Source organism: Leopardus geoffroyi, chromosome A3 (genome assembly GCF_018350155.1).
Source record: "Leopardus geoffroyi isolate Oge1 chromosome A3, O.geoffroyi_Oge1_pat1.0, whole genome shotgun sequence".
Taxonomy (NCBI): domain Eukaryota; kingdom Metazoa; phylum Chordata; class Mammalia; order Carnivora; family Felidae; genus Leopardus; species Leopardus geoffroyi.
The window spans coordinates 24,566,722-24,589,112 of NC_059336.1; the positions used below are offsets into that span (position 1 = coordinate 24,566,722).

Sequence of the window (22,391 nt, forward strand, 5' to 3'; positions counted from 1 at the left end):
TGCCGAGGGGACTCAGAGGCAGAGTATCTTTATGTTCATGAGTCATCTTGTTTTCCCTAAAGCCAGACTGAGCCTAAACCTTCCTTAGGATCTTGGGGGGATCCTTTAAGGCAAACAAGAGGGTGTGTGAGAAGGACTAAGGGAAGAAAGGAGGGGGGTCTTCAAGACCTGCTCTGGAGCCAGACCACCTCCTTCCCCAGGGACAGGGCCCCTTCCCTCTTCTAGAAATCAGACTGTGCCACCAGATAATCTAAGTTGACCAGACCGTCTTCCCCATTATCCTTTTTGGAGAAACTCAAGCCAGGACACAGGAAACTTAGACTTAGATTCCAGCCTAAAAAAGCCTGAGAACAAAGAGAAGATACCAGTGACTATACCTGACTTTCTTTAAATCAATCAATACTGATCCAAGGTCATTTTGCTCTGGTCCTATAATCACCCTCTCCTCAGGTGTTCTTCCTGAGTCCACAGGGACAGGGCAAACATGCTGTGGTTTCCTAGAAAATCAGTTTTCCTTGGAGATTTGGGGAAAACTATCTGAAAGGATTACTGCCATATTAAGACAAATATGGATATATTATGGAGTGGAAAATCCCTATCATCTTTCACTAAAAAGGGAGTGTTTGAAGAAATTTTGCTGAACCCTTATGAACTACACCCCTGGGCTCCCAAGGGTACATCTTTTACTCCCCTGACACTATTAAGGAAACTTCACTGGAAAATTCAGAAAGAGATTTTTGCTAGATGGAAGAACCCACTGTAGACAAAGGTTACTTTTGGCGAATGAAGGACAACGAAGGGGGATTTCAAAGTTTATACTACACAGTTATCAATCTTTTCCCTCTTGTTTCCAAGGTAACAAAAAAGACAAAAAGAAAAACCTAATAAAAAATAAATACATGTGGTTTCTGGGGGGAAAAATCCCAGAGTGCTACCGGATGATGGGGCCCAGAGCCTCACAGAGTAGCAGGCATGTTCTGGGACCCACACACGAGTCTGAGGGAAGGCACACATTTACCCAGGATGTGGTCACTCAGGTAAACAGGACCAGTGGGGATTTCTCGGAAGAAGGTGCAGAAAAAACAGTTTCTGGAGTCTGAGACTCTGTCACAGTTGTGAGACCTAAGGCAAGTCATTCTCTAGGCCCCAATTTCCTCATCTTAATATGGCTTTTACACTGTCTGTAGCGTTTTGTGAGGATGATATAAGCCAAGGTATGTAACATACCTGGTGCATTCTGGGTACCAACAAATATCACTCCTTTCCTATCCCCAGTATAGTAGAAAAAAATAACCTTTTAAAACATTGGTGGCAGTGGGAAATGTTGAGAGGGATGGCTAGGGACAAGAGGCCCAGAAACCAGGGTACCAGTTATAAACAAGACTCAGTTCAGCATGTGTGGCCACAGGTGCAGTAAGGAGCAGGTCTCTCTGAACCATGGGCACAATCTGCCATCGCGGCTAGAGGCAGCACTGGGGCTCAGCAATTAGACCACGTGATTACACAGGAAGAGAGAGGCAGAGAGGCCTTTTCAACCTAGTGTTTAAAGACACACAGCAGGGTAAGCATTTCAGTTATTTTTAGTTAAAGAAAAACAGCCTTTTCCAAGGGTGACAAAGTGAGCTGAAGGTCAGAAGGAAGCAGGGTGTAGACTACTCAAAGCTCTTGCTCCAAAATCTGGAGATGAGGAAAGAAGGCCCACCCAAGAACTCAAGGGTGACTGGCCAGCAGAGGGACGACTTTGATGACTTTGGTCACTGGACTGGTCTAAGTAGGCTCGAAGGTGATTTCCACCTGCCAGTTGGTTGACATGCTTAACATTATTATTCTTGGGGGCTATTAAATTAAGGAATGATGCACGGAGCCAAGAGAGTGGCTTATTCAGTTGGATTCTGAATCACAATCAGGAAATAGTCTTTATCTGCAAAAGAGAAAAATGAAAAAATAAATCACTAAATGTAAAATGGGAGAAAACACACTAGAAAGGAAATCATCCAATCACCAACCACAAAAGGGGAGGGGAACAATAAAAAGCATCAATGCTCAGGCTACTTCCAACTGCTGGGAAAACAGAAGATGAACTTGCAAGTTTCCCTGAGGGTGGGGGTAGGGCTCTGGTAGGTGTGGCTGCTGGAGAGCAAGCCCCTCCTCCTACCTGGCAGCAGGGCCTTGCAGTGTATTCTCTTTTCTAATCTTCACAGTACTGACAGGGAGGTAGGATTATCACCTCTGTTTTCTGGGTAGGAAAACTCAGGTTCAAAGACTTTAAATGAATTGCTTATGGCAGTGGTCCTCAAAAGAAAGGGCATCTGAATCACCGGCAGGGCTGGGCCCCATCCCTAGCCCTTTGGATTCAGTAGATCTGGAGTGGAGCCCAAGAATTTGCATTTTTAATTAGGTTTTTTTTTTTTTTTTTAATTTTTTTTTTTCAACGTTTTTTATTTATTTTTGGGACAGAGAGAGACAGAGCATGAACGGGGGAGGGGCAGAGAGAGAGGGAGACACAGAATCGGAAACAGGCTCCAGGCTCCGAGCCATCAGCCCAGAGCCTGACGCGGGGCTCGAACTCACGGACCGCGAGATCGTGACCTGGCTGAAGTCGGACGCTTAACCGACTGCGCCACCCAGGCGCCCCGAGGTTTTTAATTTTAATTAGGTTTTTAATTTTAATTACAGGATGGTTAAAATAATTTGCATTTTTAACAAGTTCCCAGGTGATGCTGATGCCGCAAGTTCTGGGACAACCACTGGTTTAAGAATACCCAGCTAGTTAGTGTCAAAAATGGAATTCTAGGGGCGCCTGGGTGGCGCAGTCGGTTAAGCATCCGACTTCAGCCAGGTCACGATCTCGCGGTCCGGGAGTTCGAGCCCCGCGTCAGGCTCTGGGCTGATGGCTCAGAGCCTGGAGCCTGTTTCGGATTCTGTGTCTCCCTCTTTCTCTGCCCCTCCCCCGTTCATGCTCTGTCTCTCTCTGTCCCAAAAATAAATAAACGTTGAAAAAAAAAAATGGAATTCTAAACTCAACCCTACTGGTTTTGGGTTAATGTCAGTTCTGTCACAAGCTCAGCTGCTGGCCTTCAAGAGTCTTCTGGATGAGGAAAATTTCAAGGGCACCAGGTCAAATGGAGCCAAAGGTATCTCAATTCTAGTTCTGGGGATCCAGCCCGGCAAGGAAGAATGTCCACATGAAATCACAGCTAGTCCAAGCTCTCAGGGGTGAGCCTGACTGCTCTTCATATCATAGAAACAAAAATTGGAGAAGCAGGGTGTTTCAACATTGCCCACTTAACCAAACCACAAACATTTACTAAGGCTTCCATGTGCCTAGCCCCGGGCCAACCCCTTCTCATATGGTACCTCAGTAAATCACTCTGTGAGATAGATACTAGTGTTTTCCATTTCATTGAGGCTCAGAGAGTGAAATGACTTGCCCAAGCCAAGGTAAAAATGCAGAGCTGGGTAGCTAGGTAGCTAGCTGGGTTTGACCCAGATAACACTGAACGCTTCTGATCTGCCCTCTGCTGAACAAGGGAGAAATGGCAGGACCTTGGCCTTGTTTGCTTTGTGTGTGCTGCTTCAAGCCTAAAGTTTGCTTCTTCCCATGACAACAGACTGTTGCAGATAGGAGGAAACAGATTTTACAAGATTAATAATTTCATGGCTAAGTAATCTGTATAAGTTAAATCACTTAAAAATATAAACAGAAATAATTAACAAGTCACCAAGAGAAAGAGACACAATTAGCAATACTAGAGTCTTTTTTCCAAATAATCAAACTCTAAATTCAATACTATCACTATAAGAGCTTTGTGGGAAGCAGAGTGTTAAAGCTTGATTATGCTGCATTAACTTGGCTTTATATTAGTTGGGTTAATAAATGAAAACCAAAGTCTGTTTTTTTAGTCTTTTCACATGGGCTATTCTTGGCCAGGATGGGATGAAATTTGGTACACATATGGAGGGCCAGACGGTCTGAAACTATCTTTGCTATTTGTGGTCTGGGAGGCAGCTTCTCAGTCTGATCAACGAGAAAGATGAGGTGGAAGAAGGGGACAGTGGACTTCCTTCCTGGGCAGCGCTCCTCTAAGTTGTTCCCAAGGTGTGGGGTGGGGTGCTAATTACAGTCTCAGAAGGACCCACCTCAAACATGCGGCAACTAGGCCTGTTCTAGGCTGGGGGCTGTCCCTGTGGGGCTTGTGCTCTGCGGAAATCCTAAGGCATTCTGGCCCTAATGCTTTAGAGGCTCCTGCCCTGCCCTCCCCGCCACCAACCCCCCCCCCCCCCCCCCGCCAAGTATTTTTGCCATATGAAAGTGGGTGTGTCAAGGTATCAAATCATTGGTTTTCATCCTAAATACCATGTCCCACAGACATTCCTGACCCTCATCCCCCACTGGTGACCCCACCTCTTACTCCCACAGTGGGGTGTCAACAATGGAGGGAGATGTAGGGAGTCATTCATATATTTATTAATCAATTATGTGTTAAATGTATACTATGTGCTTACAAATCTCTGTCCTCTTGGAACTGTGTAGGCGGGGAGACAGACTTAAAATACAGATAAGCAGGCTGGTTGGCTAAATGAAAAGGCAAGATGGAGCACTGGTAGCAGCAGGACGGCTGGAGAGGTGGTGAGGGTGTTCAGAAGGAACTTTCACTGTGTTTAAGGCAACCTCAAGAAGTCACACACCTCTCCAGTATAAAGGAATGTGAGGCACTGTCAAGAGTGTGAGTGTCAGACAGAGTGAGCGAGCAAGTGAGAGTGAGAGGGTGTGCACATCCTCCCTGTAGGCCTCTGTGTGTCGCTTAGGAAGGGTCCAGCCACTCCATCCTCACCTCCACTGACAGGGCTGAGAGGCTTCTGGGCCTGTGAACCCCAAGAAGAACCTCTAACGTGGGAGTTGCCAATCCTGGACTCAAGTAGCAACTACACCCATTAACTCTGAATGCCTTTGGGTCCTTAAGGGCAAGTTGAAGATGCCTTTGCAGCCAAGCTGAGAATGGACAGTCAGGAGCTTCCAGATGACTCTGTGGGTCCAGAGGAGACATTCTCAGAAGCTTTAAGTCAAGAGAAATTGTCCATGGAGAATCGAATTTGGAAACCACATCATTTGTCTTTGCCTCACAACGTGTGCCCTCATGTGGGCACAAAGTCTACTCTGACACACAGGGTCAACAGAGACCATTCCTAGCCTAACTTTTAGGGATGTGGAGGTTTGTGTAGCCATACAACATGAAATCTTGGGACGGATCTGAGTTCAAATATTTCTGAGCCTTTCTGCCTCACCCAAAGCCGACCCCTCAATCAATGGGGTGTCTCAGGGGACGAGAGCAGTATAATACTCTACTTGATGCTTTACAGATGTGGAAATCGGGGTTCAGACTTTGGTTGATGTAAAGTCACACTCAAGGGGAAATAGCTTCTGTCTGCTGCAATCTGGTTTTCCTCACAGAACCAGAGCATCATAATAGGTTGGCAAGTGATGCATTAGACACTGATTAAACTGATACACAGTGTATGGCATTTTTTTGGAATAAATGCCACTGAAGTGATCTTATGTTCTCTGTTATCAACCAGCTCTGTCCCCACCCCTCTAGGGAGTGTCCCAGGGAGACTGTGGGCCCCCGTGACTCGGTCAATGGTTCTCTCCTTTGTATCCTTTCAAGTAGCAGAACTGGGCCAGAACAGGCTTGGGAACAGAACCAACATTGCTCTGCTACTTGGGTGGCTGAACCCACATCAAGTTACTCCAGAATTCTGCAGCCAGCCTCCCTGCCACCTGTGTTGCCAAGCCAAACCCAAGGACCTTCAGCATCCCTAGCCTCCCTGTTTCCCTCCTTCATCTAGAACCCAGTCACAATCATACCACCTTCTTGCCTTTAGAACTCTCACAGGGTCAAGTCCACACAGCTGAGTTTGGTGTTTGACACCTCTTCACCAAATGTCCTACCTCTCTTTCTTCATACACATATACTGATGGCCTAGATGAGCTATACAAGCATCATCGCGTGCACACCTAACTCCTGCACACTCACAACTATGTGGCTCACCCAAAAAAGACAGAGGGAGGGAGAGAAGAAACAATATAAAAATAGTCCTGGAAAATCAATCTGTCTACCACCCCAGTCTGTAAATGTGAGTGAGGTGATGTAGGCCGGGACAGGTGGTCCTGATATTCCCTCCTGCGGTCCAGTCCTTGTGGGCTTCTCCCAGGAGGAGCATCTCATCATGTGCAAATGATCCTCAAGGCACAGGTACTGTTTGTACACACAGCTCCTAAATGCAGACCAAGCACTGCATGAGAAACAAAAGCAGCAATCTGTTCCAATGCTGGAGGAAAAGCTGACCATACAGGGCCCAGAGAGACAGGACTGAGGGATGGACTGACTTTATTTAATGTTTATTTTTGAGAAAGAGCGAGCAAGAGAGGGGGAGGGGCAGAAAGAGAGGGAGACAGAGGATCCAAAGCAGGCTCTGTGCTGACAGCAGGGAGCACGATGCAGGGCTTGAACTCATGAACCGTGAGATCATGACCTGAGCCAAAGTCGATGCTTAACCTACTGAGCCACCCTGGCATCCTAGGACTATACTTTAGAAGTGGGCAATTTAACTTTTTTTCAAGGATAAAATGACTGTATGTATTTTTACCTTATGCTTTGAATTTTAAATCACTAAATTCTTTTTCCTTCAAACACAGCTTTCCCACCCCTCCAACTTGCTTACACTCTTTCTTGTGCCTTCTAGATTTAGCTCGAATGTTCCCTCTTCTGGGAAGACCTAATCATACCTTCCTCTATGTTTCATGAGATCATGATTCCCCTCTGTGTCCTAGAATCTAGTACAGGGTCTGGTCTAGAGTCACAGTGAATAAGTATTTGTTGGGGATGCCAACCAGAGACTGGCCAGGCAGTGAGGCATATTACCTCTGAACCTTCAACTCTTCAGTCCTTTCCATGGCACCTGTGGAGACGCCAATGTGCCAAGCCTTCCTGATAAGCGGCACAGAATATGCTGTGACAGTCTGCTCCCAAGTGGGAATACGGAAGACCTCTTACCTGGTGCAACCATAATTTCATTTTTCTTGGAGCGAATTCGAAGAAAGGTGAGGTCATTCTGGGGGTCGATTTCACGCACGGTGCTCCGGGCCTTCAAGATGAAGTTGTGCATGAGGTTGGCATACTGTGTGGTGGTGGGATTGTCCATGGTGCTCTTGATGGGAATGCCTGAGGGAGAGCAGAGACTGAACAGGATGTTGAAGCCCTTTTCTGCCCAGCTCCCAACACTGCACCCTTAATTCAAGAGTACTGGACTGACAGTTAACAATCAATGCCAGTATTTACTGAGGGCTTGACAGGCACAGTGCTGAGCACTTTAACTATGGCAGTGCCAGTCCCCAGAACTACTCTGGGGGTGGTATCACCATCTTCACTCGCCAGTGAAGCAACAGAAGCTCTGAGCGGTCACACAGCAGATAAGCAGTGGGGCTAGGATTCAAATGTAGGCCTGTGGGCTCTGCTGCTGGGTTCCTCTTTTCTTGGCACTGTCTTGACTGGCTTCTAGCAATAAAAGGAGAGACTATCATTCAGAACATTTAGAACCTGAACAAGGAGGGCAGCTCTTACAAATTGGTAAATATTGAAAAGTAGGAAGAAGAAAAAGGTCAGCTTGTGCCAAGACATTACCATCTCTAGTGTTTTGATCCAGTTCCCACCAATGGAGGCTTTGGGCCCAGTTGTAAACACACTGTCTATACCCATGATTGTACCCCTCAAATTTAAGCCTGTTTCTGTCTGCATATACACTTGTAAACAGCATTGCTATTGCTTTCAAAGAGCCCACAAATGGACCTTCCACAGAGTTAATCATTCCTCTATCGTTGGTACGTAGGCTGGATTTTTTTACTTAATTACTAAGCAGCGAACACCATTGTGTACGAAGCCTTTTCTGTTTTGAGGATTGTTTCCTTGCAATGAACTATTAAATGGACCTCTCTTACTAGACAGTGCATGGAGGTGAAGAATCGGGCTCAGCCTGAGCCACCTCAGGACACAACTAAATCATCAGGTATCTATGAATCACCGTGACATATTAGCAGGTTCCAATGAGGAGGCCTTGGGGTGCCCAAAGCTGACAGGCACTTGTGGGGAATATGGCACAAGTGGCTCCTTACACGTAAGTGGCTAGATTTGGGGGCTGACAACCCTGCTGATCTGGCCCACAAGTGACCAGCTTAAAGACTGGCCAAAGGCAATCACCCTCAGGCCTTCTCACAGGTGGCAAGAAACTGGCCCAATCTTTTCTTCTTAGGGAGCAGGAACACGAGATTGGGCAGAAGAGGACATAGTGGCAAGAGAGGTAGCTGAGTCAGAGAGACTGCTTTGAGTGAAGTCATGAAGACAGACCATAGTGATCACTTGCCTTTAAGGGACGAGAGGGTGCTTGCTTCGGCAGCACATATGCTAAGGGACAAGAGGACTAGATCGCTAGCGCTGCTACTGGATCCTGGATAACAACAATGTGCCCACCAGGGCCCCTGGAGACCTCACTTCATAGCGGACTTTCCCGAGGATGGCCTATGAGCAGCTACGGTGATGACTGAGTAGAAACTCTGACCTGGACAAATACCCTGGGCTCTGTCTCTTCATAGCTATGTGGCCTCAGACATGTGACTTAACCTAAACCTCTATTTCTTCATCTGTAAAATGATACTTGTGCTGTGAGGATTAAATATGGCTAATTCATTTAAGAATATTTAGGAAAGAGAGTATGAATGTAATAAATGTTGATTTGTTATCAACATCACCACACAATAAATCCCATCCCCACCCAGGGTACTTGAAGGGCCAGTATCAAGGCCTGGCAAAGTCTGCATGATCAAACCTCTTATCCTTCTCTTCTTATATACCACAAGGCCACCTTCTTTCAGGTTTCTCTGCCTGGAACTTTCCTTCCTTCCTCATTCTTTTGTGATTCCCACTGATTCCTCAGGTTTCCATTTTCTGGTGTATCTACCCAGCCCCAGATGTGGTCAATGCCCCCATTTTACCATCCCACATGGTTTTCCTTTGGAGCATTTTCTTTGGAGTTTGACACCTCACTATTATGGACGTGATCATTATGACTATAAGCTTCCTGGGGTCAGGACCAGGTCTGCCACACTCACCATTGTCCTTAAAGAGACTCCATTAAGCATTTATTGCTGGTGACAAATGAGTGCTCTCAAGGGCTTCTTTCAGCAATTCAAATACTGTCATGATTTTTATCACATTTCTACTAAGTGAGAGGTGTATGAAGGAGACAAGAAACTAACTACTTGATGGCTCACTTTAAAAACAAAAGAAAACATTAGAGGTGGTGAGGGGGCAGAACAGGGACCAAAACTGGGGAGAATTTCAAATAAGGATAAGAGATTAAGTCCAGATTCAGTGTCAGAACTGCGGACATCTCAAAGATAGCCTAATGATTAGGTCGCCTGCTTCAAGCTTCTTCCCTTACAAATTGGGACTGTGCACTCTGCAGAAGTAGCTGGTCACAAGGGAGCAGGATTTCTAACCTGGGGCTCAGATCTGTCAAAGTTGTATAACCAGATATTCCCACCAAACCCAGCCTCATCAATCAACAATAAAGAACATTAACAATATTTAACAGAGGCAGTAGCCCCTCACCTTATCTGTGGTATCACTTTCCATGGTTTTGGTTACCTGCATCAACTCTGGTCTGAAAGCAGATGATTCTCCTGATCAGGTCAACAGTGGCCTACCACTACGTCACAATGCCTGTATGTCATTCACCTGACTTCATTTCATCACGTAGGCAGTTTTATCATCTCACATCATCCCAAGAAGGGTGAATACAGTATAATACGATATTTTGAGAGAGACCATATTCACCTAACTTTTATTATAGTATGGTGTTATAGTTGTTTACTATTAGTTATTGTTAACCTCTTACTGTGCCTAATTTGCTAATTTAACTTTATCACAAGTGTGTACATGTAGGAAAAAAACACAGTGTACATAGGGTTGGGTACTATCCCGGTTTCAGGCATCCACTGGGGGTTTTAGAATGTACCCCCCACCCCAACCACAGACAAGGTGTGTGGGGGGACTACTATTTATTAAGCACCAACTACATGTCAACATTGTTCTAGGTGCTGGGGATACAGTAGTGAACACAAGAGACAAATTCCTAACCTCATGAAGCTTACACATTTGAGTCTTTTATGTTGCCCCGTGTGGGTAGCAGCAGAAGATGGCAGGTGGTCTGACCAGGTACAAATGGAATGAAATATTCCTTAAGTTCTTGGCAATTTTGCTTAAATTCACACTTTTATTGTGAAACAGTTAAATATGGCCAACTCAGAGAAGTCAAAAGGTAGTGGCAGGTGTTTGGCAAGTGACTAGGATAAGGGTGTGTCATGAGTTCAGGGCCAAAAGCAATCAGTCTGGACTGGAGTGATCAGGAAAGGCATCCTGCAAGAAGAGGCCCCTGAGTTGAATTATGGGGGTAGGAAAACCCTACAGGGGATAATAGGAATCCCTAACTAATCATCCTTTTTATTTTAACTGTTTATTTTTGAGAGAGAGAGAGACAGAATCCGAAACAGGCTCCAGGCTCTGAGCTGTCAGCACAGAGCCCAACGCGGGGCTCGAACTTGGGATCATGACCTGAGCTGAAGTCAGATGCTCAACTGACTGAGCTACCCAGGCACCCCCCTAACTAATCATCCTTAATGGAAGCTTCCAGAAAGCTTAAAGGCTCTATAGAGCAGTGAGTTCTGACCATCTCCATTCACAGTTGGCTGACCTTGGGCAGGTCATCAGCTCTGGGTTTCTCAAATGAAAAATGGGCAATACCCCTGCCTGGCAGGGGCAGGGTGTGAAATGTAAATGAGGACTAAAGTGGGAGCTCTGTGAGTGGGACACAAATTAAAAATAAATAAATACATACACATGATAATTTTAACATTTATATGGCATTTACTATACAACAGGTACTGTTCTAAAAGCTTCCCTGGAAGGTAGTATAATTATCCACATTTTACAGATGAGGAAACTGGAACAGAAAGGTTAAATGACTAGCCCAAGATCACACATCTGATAAGTAGAGTCAGGATTCAAACCTAGGCAGTCTGGTTCTGTGTTCTATATTCTTAGTCACTAGGCAATACTGCCACATTCGTTTATGAAAAAGAAGTGCTCATTAGTATCCAAAAGGTAAGCAGTTGAGGCTCTATTTTCCCAATGAAAAAGCTCAAGTTTTGAGACCATTTTAAGGTAAGAATGAAGGTTGTGGTTTGCAAATACTGATGGAGGCCTGTTCCCTCCCCATTTGGGGAACAACCCTGGGAGCTGTTCCCTACCCATTTGGGGTCAAAAATGTCCAGTCCAAGGGGCACCTGGGAGGCTCAGTCAGCTAAGTGTCTGCCTTTGGCTTAGGTCATGATCTCATGGTTCGTGAGTTCGAGCCCTGAATTGGGATCTCTGCTGTCAGCATGGAGCCTGCTTTGGATCCTCTGTCTCCTCTCTCTGCCCTGCCACTGAGCGCGCATGCTCACTCTCGCACTCTTTCGCAAAAATAAGTAAACTTAAAAAAAATGTCCAGTCTAAGAAAGAAGAAAGTCTCTCTCTGGGTGATACACAAATGGTCTTTTAGGTCTTGGAGTAAGAAACACCCAGAAGAAACTACCTGGATCAACCATTCCACTTATGGCAGTTGAGGTCTGAAGAGGGGAAGAGGAAGGGCCAGGTCCTCCAGCTGATCAGTGGCAAACTTGAACTGGGACCTGCACCTGCTTCCACAATGTCCTGAGGGCTCCCACCATGCTGCCTGCTTCGATTGCAGGGTATAATTAGAGTCTGACAAAACTGGAGAGCATGTACTGCCTAGTTCTAGGCTGGCCAGGGTCTGACAACTTGGAAAACAACATTTTTTTTTTTTTAACTTTTATTTTAGAGAAAAAGAACACAGAAGCCTGAGTGTGAGTGGAGGAGAGGGGCAGAGGGAGAGAGAGAACCCCAAAGCAGGCTCCACGAGCAGCATGGAGCATGAGGCGGGGCTCAATACCACAACCCTGGGATCATGACCTGAGCCGAAATCAAGAGTCAGATGCTCAACTGACTGAGCCACCCAGGTACCCTGGAAAACAATATTCTTTTATTTTCTTTTTTAAATTTTTAATGTTTATTAATTTTTGAGAGAGAGAGAGAGAGAGAGAGAGAGAGAAAGAGAGTGTGCACAAGTGGGGGAGGGGGGAGAGAGAGAGAGAGAGAGAGAGAGAGAGAGAGAGAGAATCCAAAGCAGGCTCCAGGCTCTGAGCTGTCAGCGCAGAGCCTCATGTAGGGCTCGAACCCACAAACCGTAAGACCATGACCTGAGCTGAAGTTGGACACCTGACCAACTGAGCCACCCAGACACCCCTGGAAAACAATATTCTAACTGAGGACATGCCACTTTCACTTTTTCATTCTTTTTTTTTTTTTCCAACGTTTATTTATTTTTTTGGGGACAGAGAGAGACAGAGCATGAACAGGGGAGGGGCAGAGAGAGAGGGAGACACAGAATCGGAAACAGGCTCCAGGCTCTGAGCCATCAGCCCAGAGCCTGACGCGGGGCTCGAACTCCCGGACCACGAGATCGTGACCTGGCTGAAGTCGGACGCTTAACCGACTGCGCCACCCAGGCGCCCCACACTTTTTCATTCTTGACGACTTTCATTTTGCTCTATTATGTAGGTATTATTGAGAATTCTCCCCTTTCTAAAAACAAGGCCTAGAATGATAACGTATCCACGCAGGGCTCTCAAGAAGTCCCAAACAAATCAGAGTTGACTAAACGCTGATCGGGGGAGCCCAGCTGGGCCGACCCTGGGCATGGCCTGGGCCACAGACCAGCAGCTACTCTGATCCTTCACAGTATAGTGTGTGAGAATGCAAGTGCATTCAGACAGACTTGGAATGAAACCTTGGCTCTGCAATGGCAGGCAAATCAATTAAATGTCTAGACTCCATGTTCTCCACTACAAAATGGAGACAACAGGGCTGCCTTACGGAACAAATGAAACAATATGTTTATAAAGCACCAGCCTGTGGCCTGGCATGAAACAAGTGTGTGATAAATGTTAGTCCATCGTAGCTTGGGAAAATTAGTAACTGTACTCTTTGGGATGTTTAAAAAAAAAATGCTCTAGAAGAGGGGAAAAGCTATAGGCCAGAGTATTATCTAGCAAAAAAGCAGAAACAGGGGTGCCTGGCTGGCTCAGTCGGTAGAGCATGTGACTCTTGATCTCTGGGTCATGAGTTTGAGCCCCACACTACGAGTAGAGTTTACTTAAAAAAAAAAAAAAAAAAGTAGAGGGGCACCTGGCACTTAAATGGCTCAGTTGGTTGAGCATCCGACTCTTGATTTTGGCTCAGGTCATGATCTCACAGTTTTTGTGGGTTCGAGCCCCACATCTATCTCTGTGCTGATGGTACAGAGACTGCTTGGGATTCTCTCTCTCCCTCTCTGCCCCTCCTCAACTTGCATTTTTTTTCTCTGTCTCTCACACACAAAATAAATAAAAAACCTTTTTAAAAAGTAGAAACAATATAAATGGGGGATGTCTGATAAACATTGAACTGGTAGTTAAAAAATTTGGTCATGTAAATTATGAAGGAAAAAAGCCAAAAAACAATCTCATGAATAAACATGCAAAAGAGTAAGAGAAGACATACCTGTACAAGGGCTAAAAAAAAAGCATGGCACTTTAAAAAGTATGATCTGTTAGGGCAGTGGGACTGAGTGAATTTTTACTTTTTTAAACTTTGGAATTCCAACTATAGTGCTGGGACACTGGAAATGTTTTAAAAAGGGTAAAAATTAGATCCCATATATGAAGGGGCTTAGTAAACAGTGTCAGGCTGTATTTGGGCTGTTTTCTGGGGGTCTGCCTGCGTGCAGGTCATAGCCAAAGGGAGGGGGTACCTTCTGTGTTCACCACGATGATTCCCTGTACTCCCTTCTGGCTCTGAAGTCGCTTCAGTGTCTCTTCCACCTCTGCCTGCCAGAGAGAACAAGACCAAAGTTAAGAAGGGCCAGTAAGACTGGATTAATTCCCTCACACTCCTGGCAAATGAATCATATATTTGTCTTCCAATAACAAACAACACCCAGGCACTAGGCACCTCCTCAAAGCCCCCAGGCTTGTTCAGAGTAGTCCCTAGGCCATTTCCAGCACTTAAACCCCAGCATGGGGCGGGGCTACTCCAGGCCCTTTGCCTATCAGGCACTATTTTCCCTCCCTGCTTAGCTGTTTGGGAGCAGAATATAAATACCATTCTTGGAGTATAGAGGCATCCATGACTCACATATTTGGTACACCTTAGGAAAGGATTCTGATGATTTGAAAAAAACCCAAACAGTGGTGTCTTAACAGGAAGAGGACTAAGTTGTTACTTGTGGCCCAAACAGCACAACTGAAAACATTCTAAAGAAGAAAAGTGACTCCATTGAGAAGAAAAGCTAGTAAAAACAAGATACAAAGGGCCAGTCAGATGTCTGTGGCTGGATACTCCCTTTGCATGCTTTTGGCTTCCATGATCTTACTTGCTTTCTGCCTCCACCAACTGCCTGCAGAGCACCACTGATAAGTGCCCCCTCCCCTTTTTCTTTTGTCTCTCAACCTCCTACCATCCCAACCATAAAAGAAGGCCGGTGCCAAAGTTCGGGGCTCAGGCTTTGGAGGTGACTCTGCTGGGCTGGCACCGGTGTGAAATAAACAGTCTTTTCTGATTCCCTGAGCGCATGTCGCTTGTCTCTTCCAGGGCACCAAGTATTTGCTCTAACACCATGAGGATAAATTCAGTGACTTAATAAGCTAGCATCTGAGAGTGTAACACATGGCACACAGCCTGGGGAAGGGGCTCATTAATCCTGATTCTCTAGAAACTAGCACATGGCATTTGGGTCCTCACCCTGCCATGCCAGGCCTTCTATATGATCACTCCTATCTCTTTACCCTTCCTTCAACTCTCCATCTCCATTCCCATACCTATCTCTACATCTTTTTTACCCTAACAAAGAAATCCAACAAATTCTTCTAGGCCATTTAAGACATCACCTCATCCATGAAGCTTTTACTGATCCTCAACTCAGGGGAGTCTGCCCATTTCTGACTCCCCAAGCTCTTGACTAGAAATGCATTAGGTACTGGTTTACTTAGAGTTTCTACAATGTTCTGCAGAGTTAGGTGCTCAATAAACAGCTGCTTAACTGAACTGCGCCTGTTTCTGTGGATGGAAACTGGCCTTCAAGTGTGCTTGTTTTTAGGAGGCTCCTTCCAGACAGGTCCAGAATCCAGTCAGAAGCTACTCAAAGGCTGAGTTGGGACTATGTTGAAAACAGAGGCTCCATCCGCCTAAAAAAAGTGGTTCCCCACCCCCCAAGGGCTAATGGGTTGGCCTGAAGAGGAGGAGCTTCTAAACAGTAGATGGACATAGCACAATGAAGTATTGTTTTCCTAGTAGGCATAAGACTGACAATCCAGTCACTACCACCCACTCCCCAATGATATAAGAATACTCAAATGCTGGAGAGAAGGGCAAACAAGTTCTTCCTACAAAATGGCAAACAGCCTGAAGCCTCATAAATCTGGAGCCTGGGTAAAAGGACAGGGCTAGCTCTGTGGATTTGAGTACAATGTAATGGGTCATGCATGTATGAGGTCATAATTCATTCAACAGACTTTCACTGAGCTCCTATTAAGTGCTATTCTGGAGAGGAGGGGTAAAGTGTGATAGTGGTAAATATTACACAGTACTCAACCTGACCTGGTAGCTTTCCTGAAATTCATCCTAAGGAAATAACTTAAAGGAAGAATACAACAATACTGCAGTGACACCTTGCAGTAGCAAAAAGTAGAAAGAGCCAAAAATGCCCAATCATTAGGAAAAAAAGCCAAATAAACAATGGAATGTCCATTCATACGAACTTAACACACAAAAATAACAATGGTGGTCAGAATATTTATACCGCCACAAAAGTATGACATAACATTAAGTGAAAGCAGCTAAAATGCAAAAATAAAGTGCTTGATGATGGCAACCATATGAAAATTAGAGAGTTAGGGGGCGCCTGGGTGGCTCAGTTGGTTAAACGTCTGACTTTGGCTCAAGTTGTCATCTCGCCATTCGTGAGTTCAAGCCCCATGTTGGGCTCTGTGCTGACAGCTCAGAGCCTGGAGCCTGCTTTGGATTCTGTGTCTCCCTCTCTCTCTCTGCCCCTCCCTAGCTCGTTCTCTTTCTCTCAAAAATAAATAAAAACATTAAAAAAAATCAGAGAGTTAGGACTTTGAAAAAAATAAGAGCCACATTGAGAGCAGGAAATTATAGATAAGGTTTTCTTTCTTTCTTCTTTTTTTTTTTTTCAAAACAGACTCTTTTTCTTCTAATATGTTGTTTCTACTTAAAAACATTTTTTAACCCTTCTCCGTGCATCCAAGAAAGACATCTCTAACATGGAGACCACAGGGCTCTGACATACTCAACATCGACAGCCCAGCCAATCTGCAATCAACCTAGAGAAGGGAAAGAAAGCTAAAATCAAAGATGTCAGAATAGAGGTCTGAAATATCCCCTGGAGACTACAAAGTGGGGCTGAAATGAAAAAGATGAATTATTTCATGACTGTTATACTTCAGCCCCACTTCAGGTATATGGGTACCTTCTATGTGCCAGACATTGTTTTAGGTCTGGGGATGCTGTAGTGAACGAAATCTAACAAAAAACCCATGCCTTCATGAAGCTGACATGGAGGGAAGAGCAGACATTAAACAAAGAAATAAGTGAAGTATCAATGTCAGATATAGTAGGGAAGGGGCATCTGGAATGCAAGGACTGATGGCAATTTTAAATAAGTGTCAGCAAAGTCCTCACTAAGGTGATAGTTGAGTAGAGATCTGAAGAAAATGAGGGAGCTAATGTGGATTTCTAGGGAGAGTGTTTCAGGCAATGTAAAGAGCAAATACAAGAGCCCTGAGATAGCATGTTCCAGGGCTCAAAGGAACCAGTGTGGCTGAAGTGCAGTGAGCGGCAGGTGACCAGATGAGAGAGATCAGAGAGGCAGCCATGGTCAGATTAGATTTCAGTGGGCTTGGAAGACCACAGCAATGAATGGTTTTTAATGAGGATGATATGGGGAGCCACTAGCAGGCTCTGACATGAGGAATGACAAGATCTGTTTCAAAAGAATGGCTCCGGTTGCCATGTGGAGAAAACACTGCAGGGGGCAAGCACGGCCTGTCTGGGCCCTGGCCTGTGCTGCTCTCTCTGAAGGAAGCAACCTTTTCTCCCTGACTCACTGCTTGATGTAACTAACTCCCAGCTCTCTGGACTCAACTCAGGAGCCTCCTGCCCCTCTTCTGGGCACCCTTGGCACCCCACCTTCACAGCACTTACCACAATGGGATGTAACTATCTGTGTGCTAAACCCAAAGCACCCCAGGAACAGGGACCTAGACTATATAATCCCACTATTCAGCACCATAAAGACTCAATAAATACTTAATGAGCAAATAAAAATCACTTCTACAACTACGTTTTACAAAAATCAACCTTTTTAAGTATAGGAGGGGAGACATGGCCTTACAGTACCCAAGGTAAACAAGAGCTAGGGTTTAGGTGGTCCTAAGTTTAATGAGAACCTGCCACTGAAGTCTGGCTTCTTAAAAAGTAAACACACCAATTATGCATTGACCTGCTCAGCAGATCAGATACTGGGATAAATGTTTTCAGACACCTCTCTCATCTGAACCTTTCGTGGTTAGTATGATCTTCATTTTACAATGAGGAAATGGAGATTCAGAAAGAAGAGTTTTGCCCAAAGATCTGTAGCAGGTCAAGAGAAGAGCTGAATATACCACTGACCACAACTGATAAGGTCCTTGCCCTCAGGGAGCTTACATTCTGGCGAAAAGATGTTCAAAAAACAAGTAACCAAGATTACTGCAGGGTAGAGGGACAGGGCTGGGCAGGGCGCAGGAGAATGCTACTTTGGCTAGTACCAGGAACACCTGAGGATGTAATCTTTAAGCCAAGAACTAAATGATGAGAAAGAAGAGCACTCCAGGCAAAGGACTGAAAGCAAAAGCAGTGCAGGGAACAAGTTTGGCATGTTCAAGGAATAAAGAGGACTGGTATTGCCAATGTTTTCTGACTCTTTACTAATCTGATATGCACAAATCATATAACAACAGAAAGTCAACTTATTTTCATTTTTAAGAATTATCAGTGAAGTTGAAATGAACTTTACTGTTTACATCTCTCCATTTTGAGTCTTCTGATTTTTTCCACATTTCTATTGATTTTCAAAAACTTCGTATGTTAGAAACATTAGACTTTTGTCCATCACATAAATTACACTTCCCTCCCTTTTCCACTTAATCTTCTGATTTTCTTCAATAATCAGAAGTTTAAAAATTTTTACATAGTCAAATTAAATAAAAATAGTTTTCTGTAAGACTAGAGAAAAGCTTTTCCAACTTGACCCCAACCACCAGGATGGGGCTAGGCCTGGATGAGCGGGGACCATGAGTTCTAGAGGGGTCTCCAGGAGACACAGGGCACCAATTACCTACCTGGGTTCAGGAGAAACTGCTTAAAACAAACCACAAGTTCAGCCCTAAAAGAGCGAAGAAGAAAAACAAATGATGCCCCAAAGCCACAAGCAGAAACAGGGACATTTACAGATGGGAAAGGATAGTCTAGGCAGGCATCCCAGTCATGCCACCTCTAGCTCAAAGTTTGTTGTTTCTGCAGAGCTAGCCAACTGGTATCAGAAATATCTGATTGGATGTGCAGTCCCCCAGGGTTGACTTACATCTCCAACTTCCTGTCCTAGAGAGAGCCCAACTGGTATCCTCAGCATCCTGGGTAGTAGGTACTACTAACATGGGTGTCTGTATGTTCTTTAGTTCCCAGGTGCATGTTGCTGACAGATGGAAAAACAAATGGCAGTAAAACTCCAGGATTACTTGTTAGTTCAGCCTGGTAGCAATAACTATCTGAAGCAAATAGTTAACAAAGAAACCATGACCAATCTGACTACTAAGCATAAACATTTTAATTTGTATAAAACAAAAATGAATCAAAAGGACAGAAAAACATGTGCATCTGATATAACAAAAGAGTAATTCCAAAATATCATACAAAATGACTAAGAAAAATAGAAAGTCTACCGCCTGGATGGCTCGGTCAGTTGAGCGTTGACTCAATCTCGGCTCAGGTCATGGTCTCATGGTTCATGAGATTGAGCTCTGTGTAGGGCTCTGCACTATATGCTTGGGATTCCCTCTCTCGCTCTTTCTTTGCCCCTCCCCTGCTCATGCTCTCTCTCTCTCTCTCACAGTAAATAAATAAGCTTAAAAAAAAAAATCTAAAAGTTAAGTGGGCACTTGTGATGAGCACTGGGTGTTGTAAAAGTTAAGTGGGCCAAAAGGATACTAGTAAAAAATACACCTAAGAGAAAATACAACCATACAGAAAAATGTTCACTGTTTCCTATAAATAAAAAAATGAAAAATTATAGCAATGCTGAAGTATCTTTTTAAATGCTGGCAGTTATGGCAAACCTGGTACAAAGGCAATCTGACCTTTTGGTAAAGCCACAGGACAACACTACTCCAAGACCCGTAAGTGTGTTGGTCCAGTGGCCTCAGAAATTCTTTTCCTGAGAATTTCTCCTAAGGAAATAATCTAAATTTTTCAAAAAGAAAAACAGGGGCACCTGGGCGACTCACTCATTTAAGTGTCTGACTCTTGATTTCGGCTCAGGTCCCCATCCCAGGGTTGTGGGATCAAGCCATCCATCTGGCTCCATGTTGGAATGTGGAGTCTGCTTAAGATTCTCTCTTCCCCTCTGCCCCTCCCCTGCCTTGTGCTCTCTAAAATAACATAACATAACATAACATAACATAACATAACATAACATAACATAAAAGAAGAAAAACTCTACATATACAGAAGTACTCATCACATCATTACCTCTACTAATGAAGAGTTAGAAGCAACCCAAACGTATGCCAGGGGGAATGGTTTGTCAAATTATGGTACAACTATTTTACTATTATGCAGTCACTAAAAAGAATTCATCACAAAGATGATGTAGCAACAAGGTTCAATGTCTTTGGATACTAAAACAAAAAAGAATAGAATGTACATCTTGAAAAATATGCATATGTGAACCAAGAGGAAGGAGAACATACCGAGTTGAAAATAGTTGTGTGGTGGAGTAAGACTAGATAGAATTATGGATGATTTTTATATCACCATAAAAAGGGCAATTTGGCAGTTTCTACCAAACTAAACTATGGATGCCAGAAGTAGCACTTCTAGGAATCTACCCTGTAACCTCCATAAACACTACATAAAACACTAGCATGAGCACACACACATACACAAAAAGACAATAGTTACTGCAAAACTGTCTAGAGTGGAAAACTGTAAATCACCTAAATGTATATATACTGCAATGGAATATCATACAATCCTTAAAAAGAATAAAGATTTGTATATATTGCCATGGAAATATGTTTGATATTTTTAAGTGAACAGAGTAAGCTGCAGGAAATCTCTCTCTCTCTATATATAGCCTAAAGTAAACTTAATATGTAGAAACATGTATGTTCCAGTTTCATGTGATAAACAAGCTTATATGTACATGTGGTTATGCACTAATCAAACCTAGAAGAAAACAGCCAAATGCCAACAGTTGTTGGCACACATCATAGGGGTGTGAGAGAGGTACTTCACGTACTTTTTGCATTACATACTTCAATATACTTGATATGCCTGAATTGGTTAAAATGTGCGTCTAAATATGTTTTGTTTTCATGAGTATAAACACACAATAGCATGGTACAGGTTGCAGTAAGCCACCATTTGTGTCAGAAAAAGAGGGAGCATATACATGCCTGTTGATATATAAAGAACTTTCAACTCTGGAAACAAAGGCTAGGGGTCAGGGTTGGGTGGGAGATTTATTTTTCAGTTAGATCCTTTCAGATTATTGTTTTTACTGTGTTGCGGCTATTATCTGTTAAAATTTTTCTTTACAGTTTTAAAGTTACATATGTTTGAAACATTACATGTTTTTAGTGATGTAATCATATTCTTTGTGGTGTAATAATAAATGAAAAAAGCCGAGACCACAAGTGTACATTTAGTAGGAGCTAAACTATATTAAAGGAAAGCTGAAGCCAGAAAGACTAGACAAATGTCTAATTATAAGTGCTTGCCTGTAGGTCATGGCACTGTTCCTTTCTCCTTTTCAATTTTTCCTGTGGGTTTTACGGTTTTTAAATAAGATTTCTGATTTCACATTTAATAAGTCTTTTCAAGTTTCCCCAAGTCGGGAGGATTAAAAACATGAGAAAACAAACCAATAAAGTCATAAAGAGCCCACACAGTTCCCGCCAGCAACGCTTTGGGATGCCCAAGGGTGGACCCCGCCGGTTTCTGATTCATGCACCAAATCCCAGACGCTCGAAAGAACCACAGGGACAGAAAGGTGTCAATCAAGCTTCTGGGGTTCAAATCAACCTCCGCCATTTCCTAAGAGAAGGCATTTAGTTTCACTCGGCTTTAGCTTTCAAGTATGTCAAATGGGGATAATGGTCGTACCTACCTCACAGAACTGTGGTGAGGAGGAAAGCCAAAATACGTAAAGCGCTTAGCAGCGTCGAACACAAATTAAGCTTCCAGGAAACCTTATCGTTATTGTTATCGCGCTACAAGGCCCAGGACTCTAAACTGTAAGGGCCTCTCGGCCGGCCTCCCCCTCTCTCTCAGACCCTTGCCGAGGCCCGAGCTCCCGCTTCCGGTCAAGAGCCTGCGAGACCGGTGGCCCCGCCCCGGTCCCCTCGGTCCCCAGTCCGGGTCTCGAGGCCCGCGCTGCCCGGGTTCCGTCCTCCAGTCAGTTGGGGTCCGGCCCCGCCCCGGCCCGCGGATTCCCAGCCCGGCACTCTGAGACGACCCCAGAGAATGGAAGGCTAGACGCAGGGTGGTGGGCGGTCGTACTCGACCACCCTGCGGCCACCAACCACAAGCTCTAGGCGGACACTCACCATCTCCGACCGATCCAGTAGCTCCGCGACCCCGGCACTCAGCCCAGTCCCGGTACCTTTCGCGCCTGCGCACAGCACCCTGTCAAAACGGACAGCTCCGAGAGCCTACCAGGACCCAGCGTGGGACTGACGGCCGGGCGGGTCTAGTCAGCTCCCCCAGGGCTCATAAGGAAATTGCCAGGCTCTGTCCCATAGTGAAAAGCAGAGGAACGCTTCAGCTGTGGAAAATTCCCAACTCCTGTACCAAAAGATGGTGTCAGAAGAGGTTTTCAACTCTCCACCGAGGTCTGAG

At 44.6% G+C, this 22,391-nt stretch overlaps 1 protein-coding gene across 2 annotated transcripts; it reads right to left on the reverse strand.

Annotated features, from left to right (window-relative positions):
- Positions 1 to 1,562: 1,562 nt before the first annotated feature.
- Positions 1,563 to 22,219, reverse strand: DYNLRB1 (dynein light chain roadblock-type 1). 2 transcript variants are annotated; one of them, XM_045443684.1, is made up of 5 exons: positions 21,661 to 21,847; positions 18,856 to 18,966; positions 13,966 to 14,041; positions 7,056 to 7,223; positions 1,563 to 1,921 (listed from the first exon to the last, which is right to left on the reverse strand). In XM_045443684.1, the coding sequence occupies exons 2-5, from the start codon at positions 18,901 to 18,903 to the stop codon at positions 1,878 to 1,880; spliced, it is 336 nt and encodes a 111-aa protein (XP_045299640.1). In that variant the 5' UTR covers positions 18,904 to 18,966; positions 21,661 to 21,847; the 3' UTR covers positions 1,563 to 1,877. The 2 variants fall into 2 exon arrangements, with proteins under 2 accessions (XP_045299640.1, XP_045299641.1); XM_045443685.1 differs by lacking the exons at positions 18,856 to 18,966; positions 21,661 to 21,847 and adding an exon at positions 22,100 to 22,219.
- Between the last annotated feature and the right edge of the window lie 172 nt (positions 22,220 to 22,391).